A 22,033-nucleotide genomic window follows, 5' to 3' on the forward strand; every position below is an offset into this window, starting at 1 on the left:
AGTGTTTAGAAAACTGCTGACACTCGGGATTCAGGCGTAAACAGGTGAGAAGAAATGGAGACTACGGGAGATGATGGTAATCGAACTCCATGGTCTTGGCTGTGAGCCACTTCAGTGGGCTTCCTACCTTCTGGCATGTTCTCTAAGGCCAAATGGAGCACTTACAGCATCCTGAAATCCAAAGAGTACCAGATGAATCTGATTGATGGACGAGCTGTCAAAGTCCAGGTCCACCTTTAGCTTTGATATCGTGGATGCCATCACCCTGTGCTCTGGGCAGCGGATGAAGTCTCTCAGGATCGCAATTATTTGCTTGATGTGGCCGACTGAGAGATGCAACTCTTCCAAACTCTGATCACCAAACCCCCACCCAAAAAAATCAGTCACTGAGTAATTCAGAGAGAGGGAGGGAAAATACAAGTACTGTGGGCAACTAATCAACCAGACTGTCCATTTGCTAATGGAACTGGGGATTTCCCAGGTGAGACACGGTCTCTGGTCCCGGAATTTCCTCCATATCCTTCCTGTTAGAGGGTTATGCGGCCCCCTCTCCTCTCTGGCCCACAAACAACAGAACTAAGCCCCTCAAGGAATGGTCTGCCATCCTGTTTAACCCCTTGTAAACCACCCTCCACCCCCAACAAGCCTTGTCACAAGGCACAGTTCATAGTGGGCAAGTGGCCTCTTGCTAGAAGGAACTTTTCCCATCCAAAATGAGTTAAAACTCAAATATTTCCATCCGTAACCTTTCTTCCTAACGCGACTGTTCTCCCAGCTTCTGAGGGCAACTGGTGCAGCAGGGGGTTAACTGGGCTTTGTGCTGCCATTTGGCTTGTTTTCCAACAGGAGGCAGCACTGCCCCATCAGTGCCTGGTTTCACTGCAGTGTTCCGCAAATGCAAATTCAGGCTTCAGTGGAGTCTTTTTGTTGTTGTTGTTGTATTTTCTTTTGTTTTGTTGGAAAAGGGAAGGACGTTGGGAAATACTTAGGGTGGTTATTGTAACTGTGCAAATGTTCTAGGGTAGCAGGAACACCAGTCCCATGTGGACCTCTTCTGGGACCTGGCCTTGGGCGGAGGGGGTGGGATTGCAGCTCCCGCACTCGGCCTGTACCTGAGCCACGCATTCCTGCAGGTTGGAAGCCACCTGGTTCTGCTCCTCCCAGAGGATTCTGTAGAGGATGGCACGGCGCTCGCTGTCCTTGTGCATCAGGAAGAGGCCTGGGTCCCTGTCCTCCAGGGACGAGGCTGCGCTCTGGTCCTCTGAGGCCGAGCTCTCATCAGGAACACTGCGGACAAACGCAGGCGACAATCCCCCGCCTCCCAGGGACACCGTGGGGTAGGGGCTAAGAGGTGGCTCCGCCGCAGCCCCACCCTCAGGACGATGCACCAGTGTTGGGGGCCAGGGCAAAGACGGGGAAGGGAGGGAGGGGGAAGGAGGGGGGTAAGAGGGAGAGAATAAGGGGTGACGGGAGGAGGAGGAAACAGGAGGGAAGGGGAAGCGACGAGGGGGAGGGGAGGAAGAGGAGAAGAGGGGAAGGGACAGAGTGACCTCACTGCCCTCCTCTCTGTCAGTGGCCGCCCCGGCTGCCCTGCTGATCATGCAGAAAGGAAGCGAAAGCCCTTCGCGGCCATCTGGTTAACACCTGGGAGGGACTCTGTCCCCCGAGTGGGGGGTGGCCGTACCTGAGCAGGTGTCTGAGCCCGGTGCGTGGGCGTCTGGGACTTCTGGAAGAACACCTCGGGCTGGGCATCGGAGTCCGGGGAGACCGAGCCATGCTCGCTGCTGCTGCTGCTGCCACCCATCAGCTCCCCCGCCAGGGGCAGGGGCAGCGTGGCGCCCCTGGGACCCTCTGTGCGGGGCAGCTGGGGGTGGGGAGGGTGAGCCCCAGGCAGCCCCTTGGGCCACGTGACCCACCCAGGGGCCTAAGCCCGCGCTGCTCTAACTGGGGGTGAAAGCGATCACCCAGGGATCCTGGGGAGATGGAGGTTCTGCTTCAGCGAGTCTGGGATGTGCCCGAGACTCTGCATTTCTAACCAGCCCTTTGGACACGCTGAGACAGCGAGTCGCTCTCTGGGTGCAAGATGCTGAGGCACCCTGTCCCAGCTCCCGACCCCATCCACACCGGGACCACTCTTATGTCACTGCCCGGTAGGACCTACTGCCCCAGAAGGGGTTGCTTGCTTCGGTGGCCTGCAGGACAGACACCCTTTAATCAAGGTCGGGAGCAGCACAGGGTGACAGGCCAGCCTCCAAAAATGAAGCGCCAGGCTCTGCACCTGGGGAAGACACAAAACCCCAGCCAGGGTACCTCCCACCTCCCTCCCCGGCACAATCCCAAAGGAAAGGCTTTAACGGAGCATTGGGTATGTGAGGGTACATTGCTGTCACCTATGGGCTCCCTGTGTCTCTGCGTCCCACACCTAATGCACCAGCCCCACCGCTCTTCACAAAGATGGGCACCATGTGGGAAGCTCAGCGCTTGGGAGAGCTGTCACCCCTGCCATCCCAGCAGGCCTCACCTGCCGACTTGAAAGCAATTTGGTTCTTCTTGCCCCTGTTCACCTGCCTTAAGAAACCCTCTTGGAGCAGCCCAGCAGCGGTGACACATTTGTGGGGGTGAGGCTCAGAACAGGATAAAATGAAGGCTTTAGCTTCCGCTGAAAGGGTTTCCGGAATCTCAGGGTGAATCTTAAACATCCCTACCTGCATTGAAGGCAGAGGTGACCAATGGGACAGTGTGGTTTCGGGCAAATCCAGGTGTACATACCTTCCACACAAAGCTCCTGTATCTGCCATCCTAGGAGGGGCTGATGATGGATTTCAACAATGGCCTCAATGACTGGTATCCATGTCCTAGCCCCGGCTGGCCTCTGGGGACTTTGCTTTGCCCAGTAGATTGTGGGGGAAGTGATACTGGTGGGGGTTTCAGAGCCTAGGCCTTAAGAGGCCTTGGGGTTTCTGCTCTAGTCCTCTTGGAGCTCCGTGATCACTATGCAGGGAGGATGCCCAGGATAAAGGGCCACGTGTGAAAGGCCCTCCGAGAGCATCGCACCCCAGCCTCTCAGCCTCTACGCGTTCACAGTCCAAATCTCCAACCTCCAGCTGTAAACCACAGGCAGAGCAAACCTGGAGGCTGGTAACTCGGGGCCCACGCCCTCATCCCCAAGGGGTACAACTGGCTGAGGGAGGCGGCGCTGCCCTTTCCTGTTCAGGCTCCTGCTGCAATTTCTGCCTCAGCTCCACTGCTGGCCAGCTCATCATCGTCCTGCTGCAGGCTCTCTTGTCCCTGCGCCCTGTGGGGGAGCAGGAGTTCCGGCTGAGTCGTCACATCTCACTGTGACACGGGAATGCTTCCACGAGTCCCGCTCATCCATCCTGCGTGACCGTTCCCATCGGGGACGGCTCTCCATTCATCTGAGGAGTTGTCATCTTTAACGTTCACAGTCGTCTCCTCATTGTTTCCAAGCCCACCCAATGAGCCAGGAGTGGAAGCCATTCTGTCCTCCAGATGCACCCCATTCCCAGCTCCTCGGCAATCATGGGGCTGGCGCGGCCTCCCCTGCCCCCTCAGTGAGACCGGGGCGCTGCCGAGAGCAAACTGCCAGCTTCCGACTTCACAGCCTGATGTCCCTGCACCAGGGGCGCACCAACCGCTTCTGACACGCTGCTCCTCGTGGGCAGGATGGAGAGTTTGGTATTGAGGGGAGGGGGAAATGGGGCATTACTACCCACTGAGCACACATGGCACTTAAACATGAATAATTTCTAGCGGATCTGCTGTACAGTGCTGGACCCTGAGTCAACAATACTGTTAAGAGGGTAAATCTCATGTTGTGTTCTTACCACAACACAACATTTTCAAAAAACGAGTTTTGGATTTTGAGAACACTAAACACTGGATAGAATTCAACCCACAAGATCTGAAATGCAGGGCACATTCCAGCTGGCACCCCTCGCCTGAGGGGTGGGGACATAAGGGCACTAGGGCGGTCCAGAGACAAAAACTCAGGACAAGAACTCAGAGAGGAAGGGAGTAGCTTCTCCCCCGGATCTCGAGAAGAGCAAACATGGGCACTACGTTAATAAATGTATTTTTGGCTGGGTTGGGTCTTCGTTGCTGCGCGTGGCTTTTTCTAGTTGCGGCGAGCGGGGGCTACCCTTCGTTGCGGTGCACGGGCTTCTCACTGCAGTGGCTTCTCTTGTTGCGGAGCACAGGCTCTAGGCACATGGGCTCTAGAGCGCAAGCTCAGTAGTTGTGGCGCACGAGCTTAGTTGCTCCGCGGCATGTGGGATCCTCCCGGACCAGGGCTCGAACCCGTGTCCCCTGCATTGGCAGGCAGATTCTTAACCATTGTGCTACCAGGGAAGCCCACCAGCTGGTATTTATTCCGAGGCCTGTAACTGAAGCTTCAGGAAGATCTTTGCCAGCCCCAGGTGGCTCCATCCGGGACAGACATGGAAAGGCTGGAAGGTCACTGCTGCCTGCCAGCCGTGGTGTTCAGGGTCTTGTTTGGATTGCAGGTGCCAGGAGACACTCATCGACTTGAGATCTTGGCTTTAGGGCTACCTGACAGTTGCTGGGAGGGTGGGAAGCTCAGAGAACCTTGTGCAGGGGCTGGGCTGAGGAGTGCACCAAGGCATCACAGCACAGGGCGTTCAGAACCCGCTGAGCAGGCTGCACCCAGCTCATGGGCAGAGCCCTGCACTCGGGCCTTTGAGTTCCTTCTGCCGAAGAGACTGAGCCAGAGGGCCTAGCAAGGATGCAGGCGGTGAGGCTGTGGGGCTGCAGGCCTGGGAGGCCACCAGGCTTGGTAGAGAAGCAGGAAGAAAGGTCTCTGGAATCACGTTCCATCAGGCTGCTTCCATGTACTGCGACCTTGTCATCCGTAAGCAGTGGCCATCTAGCCTTCTGGGACCCTGCTCTCTTCCTTCTTATCTTTGGGGCAAACAAAAGTGCTCTGCGGAAGGTCAGTGCTGGTAACAACCTCTGAAGGCTACAGCTGCTCTTCAACTTCTCCAAGCGTCCACGGAGCCAGAAGCCGCAGACCTGACCTGGATACACTGGCTGTCCTCGCATCAGCTTCCCTTGGGCTCGCAAGCAAGCATGTCCCTTCCCAAGGGAGCATGTCCAGCGTAAAGCCCCACCCATAGGGCCAGTCGGTACCATGTGGGCCTCAACACACGGGTCACCCTTCCTGTCAGCTCTGGGAAGGCTTTTAGCAGGACAAAGGAGACAGCATCTGATACCCAAAGTTCCTCCTCTCCAAATCTAGACAGAAACCTGTCCTCCAAAGACACTCACCCAACGCGGCCCTTGAGCCTTACCCAGTGTAAGAGCACGTACAGATTAACTAAGAAGCTTAACTCTCTCAGTTGGAAAGAAAGAAAGAGACACCCCCCCCCACCTATCTTAGAGCATTCACTTTAGAAAACCTGTCATTCTAAGTTCTGTGTCTCTCTTCGAGATGTATGTAAATCTTTTAAAAAACCAAATAAGCCTCTTGCCAGAAATGTCTTTCTCAAGGACCTGGGAGCCATCTCTTTGAAATGCCACCACCGAGGAAGGTAGCGCTCCGATTTCCGGGTTTCTGTGGGAAAGCAGGAGCCTAACTTCAGTGGAGCCTTTTGCTCCAGAACTACAAGGTTTGACAAGTTGATCTTTCCTTTGGGTAAAGCCAATTAGCTAACACAAATGGTCACCCTAGTTGTCAGGGGAACCTCGGGTGAACTCCTGTGACCAGTGGTGCTGTCTAGTCCTTGCACCTGAGGACTAGTTAGCATTTCTCTTCAGAACATGGATATAAAGGGTTGCACCTGCTTGGCTAGAGGAAAGGCTGAGTTCCGCTTTCCAGCCTCTTAGCGCTCCACTCTCTTGGGCCTGTGACGCACATCACATTCTGATTTTATGCTTATTCAAAAATAAAACAAAACAAAACAACCTGTTTGCTTTCTCTTCCACCTTTGTGGAGAGGTTTCTGGATTGGGAGATTTTTGATTTGAATTATCTCTCTCCAACACCAGCAACCTAAATCATCCAACATGTCTTACTTTGAACATTGCTGCCTGCGGTTCACCGAGCTCATGGAACGGAGGCCTGCTGGTAGCCATCTCGATGATGGTGCAGCCCAGGGCCCAGATATCAGCCGGGGCACCGTACCCACGAGGTCCTCGATCAATAATCTCGGGCGCCATGTACTTCAGAGTGCCTATTGGGAAAAAATACAACAAAGATGGTGGGTACCATATTGTTTAAAAACTAAGTGGACCATTAGTAAACGAGTGTGTGAACTTTAACTCTCGTATTAATGATATACGGGGGCTGGTCTCATGCGTAAATGATGTCACTGCATCTCTTCTTTGACCAGAGACATGCAACATGCCTTTCTTTAACACTAGTCAACGTTGACAGAGGATCACTCAGACCCTCGAAGGATAAATGGGCCCAATCTAATTCAATCAACACACATTAGTGCATGGCAGATACAGGGGGACCAGAATGTAAGAAATGTGGTGCCTGACCTTTAGACGCTGCCTAGTGGAGGAGACGTGGTGATGAGGAGGGAGGCAGTGGTGATGGTGAATGTAGTAAGTGCTCTAACAGGTATACACAGAAGGCGTTGAGAACATGGACGGAACAGTGCTTGATTCTGCCTGGCTTGAGTCAGGGGAAGCTCTAGCTGTGTCAGTTTGGGTCTCTGAGAAATAATACCAAGTCAGAATTAGACATACAAGAGATTTACTGGGAGAAGGGGTAGGACGGATAAAGGCGGATGGAGCAGGCTGGGCAGGGAGAGCTGTCAGACTGCAGTGCAGGTCTGACCCCTGCGAAAGGAGCGGGAAGGAAGCGTCTCGATGGCAGAGCACCTCTGAGACAGCTTTGGCCAGGCCGCCAGGGAGGCCCTGACCCAGAGCTGCCCACTGGAAGAGCGGCACACTGGTTCTAGTACCCTCACCATACTCAGTCATTGGCCAGGAGCAGGCAGAGCAAAGCATGACCTTGCCATGAACATGGTGGCCAATCCAAACGGGTGGTGGCTGGGCTGCCAGTGAAGTAGACTCCTGCCATGAGGCTCGAAGAGGTGGACAAAGAAACAGGAGAACTTTTGGGCGAGGTGAAGAGCTTGACCCAAAGCCCGCGGCTGTGAAGTATAGAGTGGACCCGGGAGCGCTGTGTGTTCTGAAGGCTCTGGCTTTGGACTTTCTCCTGTGGATCATGAGCCACCAGGGGCTGCCACAGGGAAGGTGGTGATCAGGGAGGGGAAGGGGTTGTTGGAGAGATGGGGCAGGGAGGTCAATCAAGGGCGCTAAGAGTAAAATCTTTGGTTTTCCTTGAAACTAATCCAGAGGCAAGGGGAATGTGGAAGCAACAGCAGCAGATGCTATGTGCTGGCAAAGAGGTTTATAATAAACAGCGAACTCAGAAATGATATTGGCCAGGGTGTGAAGACAGAACACTGATGCACAGAGAAATTCCAGTCTCTGCCTCAAGATCACAAAACCAAAGTAGGTTTCCTGAGTCTTGATCAATGAAAATAAAGGGCTCATTGGTTAAAATAAGCTTGGAGATGCTACCTACTACATCCTCCTCCTCTTGAACATCCAATGTCTTTTCAGCTTGTTTCTCTCCTATGAGCATTTTAAAGGCTCTAGGACAGCTCTGACCAATAGGATGTTCTGCAATAATGGAAATGTTCTATTCTGTGCAGTTCAGTATGGTAGCCACTAGCCACATAGGACTGTTGGGCTCTTGAAATGTGGCTGGTGACACTGAAGAAATGAATTTAAATTAAAAAAATTTTTTAATTTTATTTCATTCTTCCTAATTTAAAGTTAAATATACATTAGGTTGTATCAGTGAGTGCAAGAAATCAGCAGGGCAAAAATGATGGCTTTAGTCTCCTGAGCTGAAAGCCTGGTGGGGAAGTGTTCAGTTGGCTGCAGTGTTGGGCAAGATGGAGGCTCGTAGCACTTGTTGCAGTGTCAGGAAATCTCAGAGCCCCAGGAAGGGAACTTTCAGTGACACCACATCCCCTACAGGCGCCTACTACAGTGAACAACAGAGAGAGAGGCCTTGGCAGGGAATGTGCCTTCTAACTAACCCATAATTCATTAACTTAGGAAAGACGTGACACTGTGCTGTTTATTAAGCTGTTATCTCTCAGCTCTGCTACGCTGGGTCTGGCACTGTGCAAACCACACTTCTGCTTTGCCTGCTGCTCCCTGGTGGGTTGGGAGGGGGTGGGGGAAGAGAGCATGCCTGTGCACAAGCGACAGGAAGGAGAGGTTAGTTAGCAAGCGTCACTTTGGACCCTCAGTTGGTTCCAGTGGCAGCGCTTGGCCCATTACCAGCTTTTCTGTCCCCCCATACTTCCAGAACTGGCCTCATCTTGCCCCCTCAGAGTTACGTGCTCCAGCCCAGTGGCACCCCCCACTGAAAGGTTTGAATCCCACCCTCCCCTTTGCTCCCTCAGGCCCTAGGGATGTAGGCTGCTTTCTGATAACTCAAGTCCCAGGCAACAGTTCTTTCAACTAAATTCTCTCTGTAAAAATAACTGGGGTGATTTCAATTTTCCTGTCTGGATCCTGACTAATATAATGGCTAAAAGTTAATTCTTTTTTTTTTTTTTTTTTTTTTTTTTTTAGCGGTTTGCAGGCCTCTCACTGTTGTGGCCTCTCCCGTTGCAGAGCGCAGGCTCCGGACGCACAGGCTCAGCGGCCATGGCTCACGGGCCTAGCCACTCCGCGGCATGTGGGATCTTCCCAGACCGGGGCACGAACCCGTGTCCCCTACATCGGCAGGCGGACTCCCAAACACTGCGCCACCAGGGAAGCCCAAAAGTTAATTCTTAAAAGAGCAAGAAAATAAACTTAGAAAGTTATGCAGCAGTAGAAAATAGCACTAAACCAAACTGCAATGGCTTATTGACCCTGACTGAATAACTGTCCTTAGTACAACTGTTTCACAATTGGAGGATTAGTCTGCTTAATGCTAAATTTGGAGATTTTCTTTATATGGAACCATAGTGAACATCACTCTTTCTAAAGGTAGGGACTTAGCAATGACATCCGTATTAGTTATTTACTGCTATATAATAAATTACCCCAAAGAACAATGGAGCTGGAGGAATCAGGCTCCCTGACTTGAGACTATACTACAAAGCTACAGTAATCAAAACAGTATGGTACTGGCACAAAAACAGAAATACAGACCAATGGAACAGGATAGAAAGTCCAAAGATAAACTCACACACCTATGGTCACCTAATCTATGACAAAGGAGGCAAGAATACACAATGGAGAGAAGACAGTCTCTTCAATAAGTGGTGCTGGGAAAACTGGACAGCTACATGTAAAAGAATGAAATTAGAACACTCCCTAACACCATCCACAAAAAAATCCTCAAAATGTATTAAAGACTTAAACATAAGGTCAGACACAATAAAACTCTTAGAGGAAAACATAGGCAGAACACTCTTTGACATAAATCGCAACAAGATCTTTTTTGACCCATATCCTAGAGTAATGAAAATAAAAACAAAAATAAACAAATGGGGTCTAACTAAACTTAAAAGCTTTTGCACAGCAAAGGAAACCATAAACAAAACAAAAAGACAACCCTCAGAATGGGAGAAAATATTTGCAAATGAAGCGACCAACAAGGGATTAATCTCCAAAATATACGAACAGCTCATGCAGCTCAATATCAAAAAAACAAATAACCCAATCAAAAAATGGGCAGAAGATCTAGATAGACATTTCTCCAAAGAAGACATACAGATGGCCAACAAACACATGAAAAGATGCTCAACATCACTAATCATTAGAGAAATGCAAATCAAAACTACAATGAGGTATCACCTCACACCGGTCAGAATGGCCATCATCAAAAAGTCTACAAACAATAAATGCTGGAGAGGGTGTGGAGAAGGGGGAACCCTTTTCACTGTTGTTAGGAATGTACATTGGTACAGCCACTATACAGAACAGTATGGAGGTTCCTTAAAAAACTAAAAATAGAACTACCGTATGACCCAGAAATCCCACTCCAGGGCATATACCCAGAGAAAACCATAATTCGAAAAGATACATGCACCCCAATGTTCACTGCAGCACTATTTACAATAGCCAGGACATGGAAGTAACCTAACTGTCCATCAACAGAGGAATGGATAAAGATTTGGCACATATATACAATGGAATATTACTCAGCCATAAAAAAGAACAAAATAATGCCATTTGCAGCAACATGGATGGACGTAGAGATTGTCATACTGAGTGAAGTTAAGTCAGACAGAGAAAGACAAATATCGTATGATATTGCTTATATGTGGAATCTAAAATAAGGGTACAAATGAACCAAAACAGAAGTAGAGTCACAGATGTAGAAAACAAACTTATGGTTACCAGGAGGTAAGGGGGAGAGGAATAATTTGGGAGATTGGGATTGACATATACACACTACTATATATAAAACAGATAACTAATAAGGACCTACTGTACAGCACAGGGAATTCTACTCAGTACTCTGTAATGGCCTATATGGGAAAAGAATCTAAAAAAAAGAGTGGATATATGTATAAGTGATTCACTTTGCTGTACAGCTGGAACTAACACAACATTGTAAATAAACTATACTCCAATAAAAAAAATAAAGTAACTTATTGCATGCTAGGAAAAAAAATTAATAAACTACCCCAAATGTTAGCAGTTTAAAACAACAGTTATGATCTCACACAGTTTCTAATGATTGGAATGTAGGGCTGGTTATGTAACAGCTGGGCTGGGTAGATCTGGCCCAGGGTCTTTCATTAGACTGCAGCCAAGGTGTTGGCTGGGGCTGGAGGATTCACTTCCAAGCTCACATGGGGCTTGGGAAGAGCCTTTGTTTTCTCACCACATGGGATCCTCCATAAGGCTGCTTAAAATATGGCTTCCCCCAGAGTGTGTAATCCAAGAGAAAGCAAGAGGAAAGCCACACTGCCTTTTCTGACCTAGCCTCCAGGTCACACACCACCACTCTGTCCTAATCTATTCATTAGAAGCAAGTCACTAAGTCCAGGCAGTGTTCAACAGGAAGGGAATACAAACAAGGCTGTGAATACCAGGAGGTGAGGATCACTGGGGGCCATCTTGGAGGCTTCTGGCCACAACACGTGACTTTCAATTGGCACTCAATGGCTTACACAGCAGCTCTATGTAGCACTGTCCATCTGACTCTCACAACGCCATAAGGACGGGCAGAAGAGGTATGATGTACTGTTGTTCCCATTTTACATATGGGGAAACCGAGGCTCAGAGAAGCTAGGGAATTCATTCAAGCTAAAGCCCAGGGCTTCTGTCTTCAAATTTGGAGCTACACACCATGACATTCCTGATCTAAGTAATGGATCCAGGAGAAGCACAACTGAAGAAAAGCTGCCTGATTAAGAGCAGCTGATGCAAGAATTTCCAAAGCCATAATGTGACTTCTTTCCATATAACTTTCTTTCCATATTAGGCCCAGGGCAGTAATAGAAAACTGGGTGCTCCATTTTATTTATTACTGTATTCATAGGGAAACCATCCAGTCACAGCAAGCAGCCAACAAAGAGAAATAGATCCCCACAACTATTTCCAAGAGTCAAGGGACCACCCCGGGGCAGCGTGCACTCTGTGGGTGTACATCAGCTGTACCAAAGACTGGCTTCTGTGGAGAAAACCAAGTGAAGATGCCATGGGGGTGGGGGAGCAAATGAATGGATAAATCCGGGAAATGTTGCTTGCCTTAAATCTGGCTCTCTTAGGGGTTTCCTATGGTCCCTCAGGTATCTACATGGGTGCAGTGGTGCAGAGTTCAGGACAAGGTGATCAGGAGACCCACAGGCATCAACCCAGCCCCCTTGGGACATGAAATCCATTGGGGGCTCCTGGACAATGGCCCAAGAAGGATTTTCAAATTATCAGCAAAGAAAAGACATGACACGGGATGATAATTTAGGAGTTTTGACTGAGGGGCCCAGATATGATCTGGATACCAAGACATGGGGCGAGAGAGGGACCACAGACGCATGTTTCTACGGCGGTCTCAGATAACTGGTTACACAAGCCGTGGGCCCCTAGCCCAGAGGCCTCCCACCCAGATCAAGGGTTAAAAGGGGTGAGAGAGCAGAGCCTGCGCTGGGAGGTGTGCCCTCTCTCATTACAGGTGTTGGGGATGAGCTGTCTCCAGAAGGTGCGGGCCCATGGCGACTCAAGCAACTCAACATCCACCCAGGATAAGTGCACTTGAAAGGAGGCCACGCATGTTTGCACCTTCTACAGTCCCCTTGAGACAGTGTTAGAGCCCAAAGTTTCAAAATTTAATATTAATAAAGTAGCAAAAAGAGAAGTAAGGTGCAGCTTCCCATGCCCCCAGGGTCACCCCAGTTGCCCTGCCCAAGGGATGGGTCTGGAGGGAGGGGCCACCACTTTCTCCCAACCCAGAGCCTATGAGGGCTCCTCACTGGGCCCACTCAGAGCTCCATATGTATGTGTCCCCTGCAAAGAAGCTGCACAGAGGACTGGTTCCCATGGGAGCAAAAGCAGCTGACAGCAGCAGAGTGGGGACCATATGGTCTGTGAATATCACCACACCCTCTTGACAGCGGGTAAAAAAGGGACACCAGATGCAAAACCCGTTGTATTGCTTTAGGCTTTTTTTTTTTGTTTTTTGGGTTTTTTGCCATGCGGCTTGCGGGATCTTAGTTCTCCAACCAGGGATTGAACCCGGGCCCTTGGCAGTGAAAGTGCAGAGTCCTAACCACTGGACCACCAGAGAGTTCCCTGCTTTAGGGTCGGTCTGCCTGTCTGTCTATCTATCTATTTATTTTTGGCTGTGTTGGGTCTTTGTTGCTGCGTGCGGGCTTTCTCTAGTTGCGGCGAGCGGGGAATACTCTTCGTTGAGGTGTGCGGGCTTCTCATTGCGGTGGCTTGTCTTGTTGCAGAGCACGGGCTCCAGGTGCGCGGGCTTCAGTAGTTGTGGCACGCGGGCTCAGTAGTTGTGGCACACGGGCTTAGTTGCTCCGCGGCATGTAGGATCTTCCCAGACCAGGGCTCGAACCCGTGTCCCCTGCACTGGCAGGAGGATTCTTCACCACTACACCATAGGGTCTTTTTTAAAGGGAATCCTGCCCAAAGACAGCCTTCCAGGCCTGGTTCCCTCAGTAGAAAAAGATGGGGGTATGTGCAGGGTAGGAGAGCAGGGTGAGGAAGCAAGGTGTAGTCAGCCAAAGGAGGGGCCCCTGTCCCGGACACGGGAGTTATATTTAGAGGGGTCCGGCAGCAAAGAGTTAATAGCAACCATCAGCCAGACCCAGAGCACAGGAAGCCAGCTTAGAACAGTGTTAGTCAAGTGACAACTTTCTGCCCCTCTCCTCTCCTGTCCACACCTGGTGAGTGGGGAAAGAGGTGAGGGAGGGAGCAAAGACCGACACCCTGACCAGCGGGGACGGGGAGAGGAGTCCGCCCTTTGAATGAGGACGAGCGTGTGGATGAGTACAGGCAGAGCCCGGAGATACTGCAGGTTCGGTTCTAGACCACCACAATAAAGCGAATATGGCAATAAAATGAGTCAGGAGTTTTCCGGTTTCCTAGTGCATGTAAAAGTTATGTTCACACTCTATTGTAGTCTATTAAGTGTGCAGTAGCATTATACCTAAAAAAACAACGTACAGAACTAAATTAAATAATACTGTATTTCTAGGGACTTCCCTGGTGGTGCAGTGGATAAGACTCTGTGTTTCCAATGCAGGGGGCCTGGGTTCGATCCCTAGTCAGGGAACTAGATCCCACGTGCATGCCACAACTAAGAATTCGCATGCCACAACTAAGGAGTCTGCATGCCACACCGAAGGAGCTGGCAAGCCACAACTGAGCTGATGAGCCACAACTAAGGAGCCCGTGAGCTGCAACGAGGGAGCCCGCCTGCCACAACTAAGAGCCAGTACAACTAAATAAATAATACTTTATTGCTAAAAAGATGCTCACCATCATCTAATAACGCAGGATTGCCACAAACCAATTTGTAAAAAAAAAAAAAAAATGCAGTATCTGCGAAGCACAACAAAGCAAAGCGCAATTAAACAAGGCACGCCTGTATATCAGCCGGAACCCTTTCAATGACTGCATTCAGACTTCATTTGCTTCTCAAAGTGCCATTAAGACTTTCTCTTTGTTTCTCCAAAGACGACATACAGATGGCCAACAAACCATGAAAGGATGCTCAACATCACGAATCATTAGAGAAATGCAAATCAAAACTACAATGAGGTATCACCTCACACCGGTCAGAATGGCCATCATCAAAAAGTCTACAAACAATAAATACTGGAGAGGGTGTGGAGAAAAGGCAACCCTTTTCATTGTTGGTAGGAATGTAAAATGATACAGCCACTATGGAGGACAGTATGGAGGTTCCTTAAAAAACTAAAAATAGAACTACCATATGACCCAGCAATTCCACTACTAGGCATATACCCAGAGAAAACCATAATTCAAAAAGACACATGCGGGCTTCCCTGGTGGCGCAGTGGTTGAGAGTCTGCCTGCCAATGCAGGGGACACGGGTTCGAGCCCTGGTCTGGGAAGATCCCACATGCCGCGGAGCAACTGGGCCCGTGAGCCACAATTACTGAGCCTGCGCGTCTGGAGCCTGTGCTCCGCAACAAGAGAGGCCCGCGCACTGCGATGAAGAGTGGCCCCCACTTGCCACAACTAGAGAAAGCCCTCGCGCAGAAACGAAGACCCAACACAGCCATAAATTAATTAATTAATAATAATAATAAAAAATATATATATACATTAAAAAAAAAAAAAAAAGACACATGCACCCCAATGTTCACTGCAGCACTATTGACGGTAGCCAGGTCATGGAAGCAACCTAAATGTCCACTGATGGAGGAATGGATAAAGAAGATTTGGCACATATATACAATGGAGTATTACTCAGCCATAAGAAGGAACAAAACTGTGCCATTTGCAGAGACATGGATGGAGCCAGAGACTGTCATACAGAGTGAAGTAAGTCAGAAAGAGAAAAACGAATATCATATATTAAAGCATATATGAGGAATCTGAAAAAATTGGTATAGACGATCTTACTTACAAAGCAGAAATAGAGACACAGACATAGAGGACAAATGTAATGATACCAAGGGGGAAAGGGGCGGGGTTGGATGAATTGGGAGATTGAGATTGACATATATACACTATTGATACTATGTATAAAATAGATAACGAGAATCTACTGTATAGCACAGGGAACTCTATTCAGTGCTCTGTGGTGACCTAAATGGGAAGGAAATCTAAAAAAGAGGGGTTTATGTATATATATAGCTGATTCACTGTGCTGTACAGTACAAACGAATGCAACATTGTAAAGCAACTATAATCCAATAAAATTTTTAAAAAAAGAAATAGGGATTGATAAAATTAAAAATCTCTTTGTTATCCAAGTGTGGCTGGAAGAGTCATGGGAAAGGACCATTGCCCTGAGCAGGCGTGGGAGACAAAAATAAAAATAAAAATTACACCTTTTGAGTCCGACAGGCTTAACATGTTGTTATGCACATAAACTCGATTCTCTCAAAGGCTCCTGCCAGCTCGAATGACCAGTGACTTCTAAGTGCAAATTAGTATTTAGTTCACTAATGCAGACTTCACTTGCACTTGCTATGAGCCAGGTGCTGGTTAAAGCACTTCATCAATATTAACTCATTTAATCCACATAAAAACCCTCTGAAGTGGGTATTATGAGCATCTCTGTTTTATATACTTATGAAGAAATGGAGACACAGAGAGCTTAAGTGACATGCCCAAGGTCACACAGCTAGCAAGTGGTTGAGCCAGAATTTGAACCAAGGCTGTTCACAGCCACAGATCAGAACAGAGTTCCTGTCCCGAGTTCCATTCCTGGGTATCTACCGGAGAGGGATGGAAACATATCTCCACACAGAGGCTTGTATGTGAATGTTCACGGCAGTATCATTCACTATAGCCAAAAAGGGGAAACAATCCAAATGACCATTAACTGGTAGATGGATAAACAATATGTGGTCTATCCATACAATGGAATACTATTCAGCCAGAAAAGGAATGAAGTAGCGATACACACTATATATAGCACAGGTGAACCTCGAAAAGCTTATGTGAAGTGTAGGAAGCTGGATACAAGGGACCACGTACTATATCATTCCGTTTATAAGAAATCTCCAGAGCAGGAATATCTATACAGAGAGTAGGCATGGGGGTTGACTGCAAGGTGGCACCTTTTGGGGGTGACAGAAATGTTCAAAAATTGGATTGCGGCGATAGCTGCACAACTTGGAAAATTTACCAGAAACCATTGAAATGTGCACTTTAAATGGGTACATGTTACGATATGTGAGTTAAACCTCACTAAAGCTGCTGCAAAACCAAAAGCAAAGGGGGCTGACCCTAGCCATAATGGCCCTTCCTCCTGTTCTAGCTGGTTTACACCTATGGTGAAAAGCCTTCAGAGGAACACAGGAGGGGAGGACTTCGGGCCAGGAAGTTGTCTGAAGCCTTTGCCTCTCCTTCCAGGCTCCAAAAGCCTCCGGGCATTTGCGTGGAAATGCCCCACTGTGTCCACCCGCACCCAATCGGTGTGGCACCAGCAGCTGAGATTTCTTTACAGAACCGCTCTGTTTTGCAAAGAGTAATTATATGCAGGGGAATTTCCTACCCCAAATGACACCCCTTCTTTAATATCCCCCAAACACCCCTGCATTATTTTGCAATGCAAAATTCATGCCTCCTCAAGCCAATTACTTGGGAAAATGTGATACGCAATGATGAATTATACATGCATTTTCTTTATGATTTTTTTTTCTCCTTGGGGATGGTAATTATGAGATAAATTGTTGGGGGTTTTATGTCTTGAAATAACTCCTTGCCATATCAGAGCCCCTCTTGCTACATATTGCTAAGCTAATTGGTGGCTTCCAAAGAGGACAGAAGTCATTTTTAATTAGGCTAGTAAAAAAATATGCCAGTCATACAGACATACTCACTGATACATACATGTTGAGATATATACATTTATATCAGAAACAATGAATGAAAATTCAATACACTCTTTGGGAGATTCCGGTGGGGTCCTTGGTGTAATAGTTCCCCATTTTGAGGTGCATGTATCTCCTTTGGTGTTGCAACTGAGAAGTCATTTCTGATTCATAAAAGTTCTCTTTAGATAGAGAACGAGGCTCTACTGTGGGCGTCCAGTGGCTGACATAACAACAACTCTCTTGTTGAAGCAAAGTCTTTCAAAGCTGAGACATTATTCACCAAAACTAAAGGCAAGCCTGTCCACTCTATAGTTTGGTGTCATAGGGATAGAAAACAATCATCTGTCTTTTATAACTTACATCGGAGCTATAATATTATAAGTGCTGTTTCATAATTCCATCAAGCAAGATCTTTGTGATGCTTTCATTACACCCTAGGGGGAGCACAAACCTTTACTTAATCAAAATCAGTACTTCTCTCCAAGGATCAAAGTTTCTGTTTTGCTTTTAAATGGGAATTACAAAAAGCCATAGGTGGCTTTTGAGCATCATTCTACTCATTGGTCGTGTACATGGAAAGCTAGCTGGCAATTTTATTCCACTCTTTGAATCCAGTCCCTCTCAAAACATAAATGATTCTATCACTGACACATGGAAAAGAAAATTCAATTGCTCAAACCCACTTAGAATACCAAACCCGTCTTAGAATACCCTAAAAGAATCAGCCTCTCTTGGAAACATAATCATATGAAAGCACGAGGTACCAGAATTCCCTAAAGCAACAGGCTATTTTTATAAAAGACCAATAAGATGTTTTAATAAGTTGTCTGAGGGATGCTGTTATTCAGAATTCCCCACGATTCTGAATAAGGTGCTACTAACTTAGAAGAGATGCTGCCATTTTGCTGACTGGTTAGAAACCCTCAGAAAACCTCAAGCAGAGCACAACACCTACTCAACCTTGGAAGACAAGGAAGAAAGTAAGGCAATCTCGTTGCCACAAATAGCTAAGTGCATCATTATGAGAGAGTTCAAACACTTTGAAGTTGGGGACAATACACCGTCCACTTCAACTACCAGTTGTCCACTGTGCACACAGGTGCTTGGTGAGTAACTTCCAAAGGACTGCAGTTGCAGCAAGCCTAACTCCAGGATGGCGACCCCACGCCAAGCTCTGTCTGCTTACCAGCAAAAGTCTCTGTACATGGATTCACTCCTGCAAGACGTTCAGAGGTGCGGAAATCAGAGATTCTCACCACTCCGCTATAGGTATTCACCAGGACGCTATCACCCTTCAGAAAAGGAAAAACATCAAATGCTTAAAGACAGATTGAAACAAACTAATGTAAAACAGACTTGGACCTTAAGAAATGGTCATGTGTCTCTAGGAAGCCTAGACTCTGCTCAATCCTCTCCCCTCCGTGAGCTGGTCCACCTGCAGACACTCCAGCAGCTCATGTGATCTGAGATGCAAAGTAAAATCTCATTGGCTCAGACAAGCAAGTACCTTTATGTCTCTGTGCACAATCTGGCTTTCGTGGAGATACTTGAGGCCTTCCAGGATTTGCTTGGTGTAGAACTTGATGGTGGGCTCCTTCATCGGCCCCCATTTTGATCGCAAAAGAGCCGAAAGGCTTCCTGGAAATGGACACAGTAAAAAAAAAAACTCATCAGGGCGATGAAGAGTCAATTATAAGGGTTCAGGGAAATAAAGTGAAGTGACATTTCTAACCTAACGTAAGCACTCGCGCCCACATCACTGTATCTGGGCTAAATGCAACATCTTTCCTCCCTCTCTGTTGCCTATTTCCCAGATGCGCAAGCAGCGCAGCCAGAGAAGGGACGGGGCTTGAACCAGCACATCAGCCCGACCAGAGGTGTAGGGTGGAAAGGAACCCCTTGTGACCCCCGAAACTCAGCCAGGCCACCTTTGGGCTTAGCTCTGTTCAGCTGCACAGAATCAGGAAGAGAGCGCAACAGTGCTCTCTGAACTCTGAAGGGCTGGCCTGACACTGCACATGCTGCACAAGCATCTCAGCCATTGGGCTTGGGTCAAAGCCACGTTTTATACCTCACCCTGAAATCAGAGGTGGACAGGAGCAGAGTGAGGGGCTCTTAAGGGAGACATGGACCCGAACTGGAGGAGGTTGGGGCTCTCTGTCCTCACTGTGAGAAGCTCCTAATGCCAGGTCCCAGGGGCAGGACGGTCTTAACACCACCCCCCACCCCGACTCCAATTATACTATTAAACATTGAACTTTGGGGCCAGAAGAAAATCTCCCTTCACTGCCTTCTGACCCTGTGTTTCAGAGATTATTGTCCAGGCCCTCAGCATCAGCTAGTCGCCCTTACACAGTGCTATGGGACCTTGCTATGCCTCAGTTTCCCCATCTGTAAAAGGGGAGGTGCACATCTATCTCCAACTCTGTGGTCATCCTCAAGACCTCACGTCTGGAACACAAATCAGTATTTTCTGCTAGACTATGAGCAATCTGAGGGAAGAAGAAACTGTACATCATCATAAATGTAACCCTCAAAATCTAGCCCATTGCCTTGCTCTTAAGACATATAGTTAGGTTTTTAATGTAATGGCAGGCTCTTAGTAACTATGAGTTGAAAGAATGAATGAATACAGATTTCTAACTAAAGTTTTTATATTTGCATTCAGATTACTATTAATTTTATCATTATTTTCTTAAAATGAGCACTTACTGACTTCTTGCTCTCTGCCTGGCACCGTTTTGAGAGCTTTACAAACATTATCTCACTTACCCCATCCAACAAGCCACTGAGATAGTGTCATTATGACTCCAATAATTATTACTATTCCAACTATGATAGTACTTATTAATAATCCAATTTTAAAATTCATTTATTCAGTCAGAAAACTGAGGTCACACAGCTTGCAGATGGAGGGACCAACTCAAACTAGATGGCCGGGGTCTTCCCTGGTGGCACAGTGGTTAAGACTCTGCGCTCCCAATGCAGGGGGCCAGGGTTTGATCTCTGGTCAGGGAACTAGATTCCACATGCACGCCTCAACTAAGAGTTTGCATGCCACAACTAAGGAGCCTGCCTGCCGCAACTAAGACCCAGCACAGCCAAATAAATAAATAAATATTAAAAACAAACAAACAAACAAACAAAAACCAAACTAGATGGCTGGCTCCAGATCTGAGGAACTCCTACCCTCGCACTCTACTGTCTGCCTTTGGGGATCTTGTGGATAAAGCACTGGTGTTCGATTTCCCTGTCAACCTGTTATTTTGCAACGTCATTTAAAAAAACCTCCATTTCCTCTTCTCCAAAGCATATTTCAACTCCTAAACTGTGAAGGCCTCAAGGCCAGAGACTATGCTTTATTCATCTCTATGTCTCTAGTGCTCGGCCCAGCAGCTGGCACTCAGTAGATCCTCAATGAATATTTGATGATTGAATTACCAGACCAGGAATAGACTGTTTATGTGACACTGGAAAATCTGTATCCAACTCCTCTGGGAAACAAATGGTCTCCCACACCTAAAATGTCTGTCATTTTTTAACGGCAGGATGAATAACGATGTTCATATTATATTTTCATCAGTGATTTTCAGGGTATGAGACCAGAAGACCAGTGACTACTCACCCCCAGTCACCTGCTCCATAAATATCTTAATGTAGCCGTCCCAATGTGATGTACTGAGGACAGGGCATCACTTCTGTGGTATTCCTACCCCAAATGCATAACACTAATATAATCATGAGGGAACAGCAAACCAACCCAAATTGAAGGATTATACAAGATAAACTGCCTGTACTCTTTGAAAGCATTAAGTCAAGAAAGACAAAGACTGATGAAGAAATGTTCCAGATAAAAGGGGGCTATACAGACGTGACAGCTAAATGTTAATATGTAATCCTGGTTTAGATCAGGAACCAGAGAAAAAATATCTTTTGTTTCACTGTAAAGGACATTAGTGGGACAATAACTAAAATTTGGCTAAGGTTTGTAAATTATAGAACCATATCAATCTTAGTTTCCTGATTAGATAACGGTACTGTGATTGCATAAGTGAATGTTCTTGTATTTAGGGAAACACATAATGAAGTACCGAGAGGTAACGTAGCATTATGTCTACAACTTACTCTTCAACAGTTCAGAACAAAATAGTCATCTGCATATAGAGAGAATGTAAAACAAATGTGGTAAATGGTTAACAGTAGGGAGTTCTGGGTGAACTTTCTTGTAGGTCTGAATATTTTCCAAAATAAAAAGTTAAAAAAATGTTGTAATTGGGCAAAGGATTTGTGTAGATGGTTCTCCAAAGAAGATATATAAATGGCCAATAAGATCATGAAAAGATCCTCAGTATCTTTAGTCATTAGGGAAATGCAAAACACAACCACAATGAGATTCCACCTAACACCCACTAGGATGACTACAATCAAAAGGATAGACAGTAACAAGTGTTGCAAGGACGTGGAGAAACTGGAACCCTCATACATTGCTGATGGGAATGTAAATTGGGAAAACAGTCTGGCCGTTCCTCAAAGTTAAATAAAGAACTATCATAAGACCCAGTAATTTGGCTCCAAGAGAAATTAAAACATAAGTTCACACAAAAACTTGCATGTGAATGTTTATGGCAGCATTATTCACAATAGACAGAAAGTGAAAACAAACCAAGTGCCTTTCAAATGATGGACAAATCCAATATATCCATACAATGGAATATTATTCAGCCACAAAAAGGAATGAAATTCTGATACATGTTACAACATGGATGACACTTGAAAACATTATGATAAATGGAGGAAGCGAGTCACAAAAGACCATATATTGTATGATTCTATATATATGAAATGTCAAGAATAGGCAAATTCGTAAAGACAGAAAGTAGATTCAGTGGTTGCAGAGGACTGGGATTGGGGGGGTGGGGTTAGGTTGAGAGAAAATGGGGAGTGACTGTTAATGGATACTGTGTTTCTTTTGGGAGTGATGAAAATAAT

General features: G+C 47.2%; 1 protein-coding gene across 1 annotated transcript in view; it reads right to left on the reverse strand.

Annotated features, from left to right (window-relative positions):
• Positions 1–4,596: 4,596 nt before the first annotated feature.
• Positions 4,597–22,033, reverse strand: part of LOC307055599 (mitogen-activated protein kinase kinase kinase 15-like) — a gene marked incomplete at both ends in the record, with an annotated part of 119,925 nt that continues 102,488 nt past the window's right edge. The window contains 4 exon segments of the mRNA XM_079707815.1: positions 4,597–5,112; positions 6,051–6,208; positions 18,231–18,336; positions 18,552–18,682. Of these exon segments, the coding sequence (XP_079563941.1) occupies positions 4,597–5,112; positions 6,051–6,208; positions 18,231–18,336; positions 18,552–18,682 (911 nt within the window).

The sequence above is a fragment of the Hyperoodon ampullatus genome, assembly GCF_949752795.1.
Source record: "Hyperoodon ampullatus genome assembly, chromosome: 7".
Taxonomy (NCBI): Eukaryota; Metazoa; Chordata; class Mammalia; order Artiodactyla; family Ziphiidae; genus Hyperoodon; species Hyperoodon ampullatus.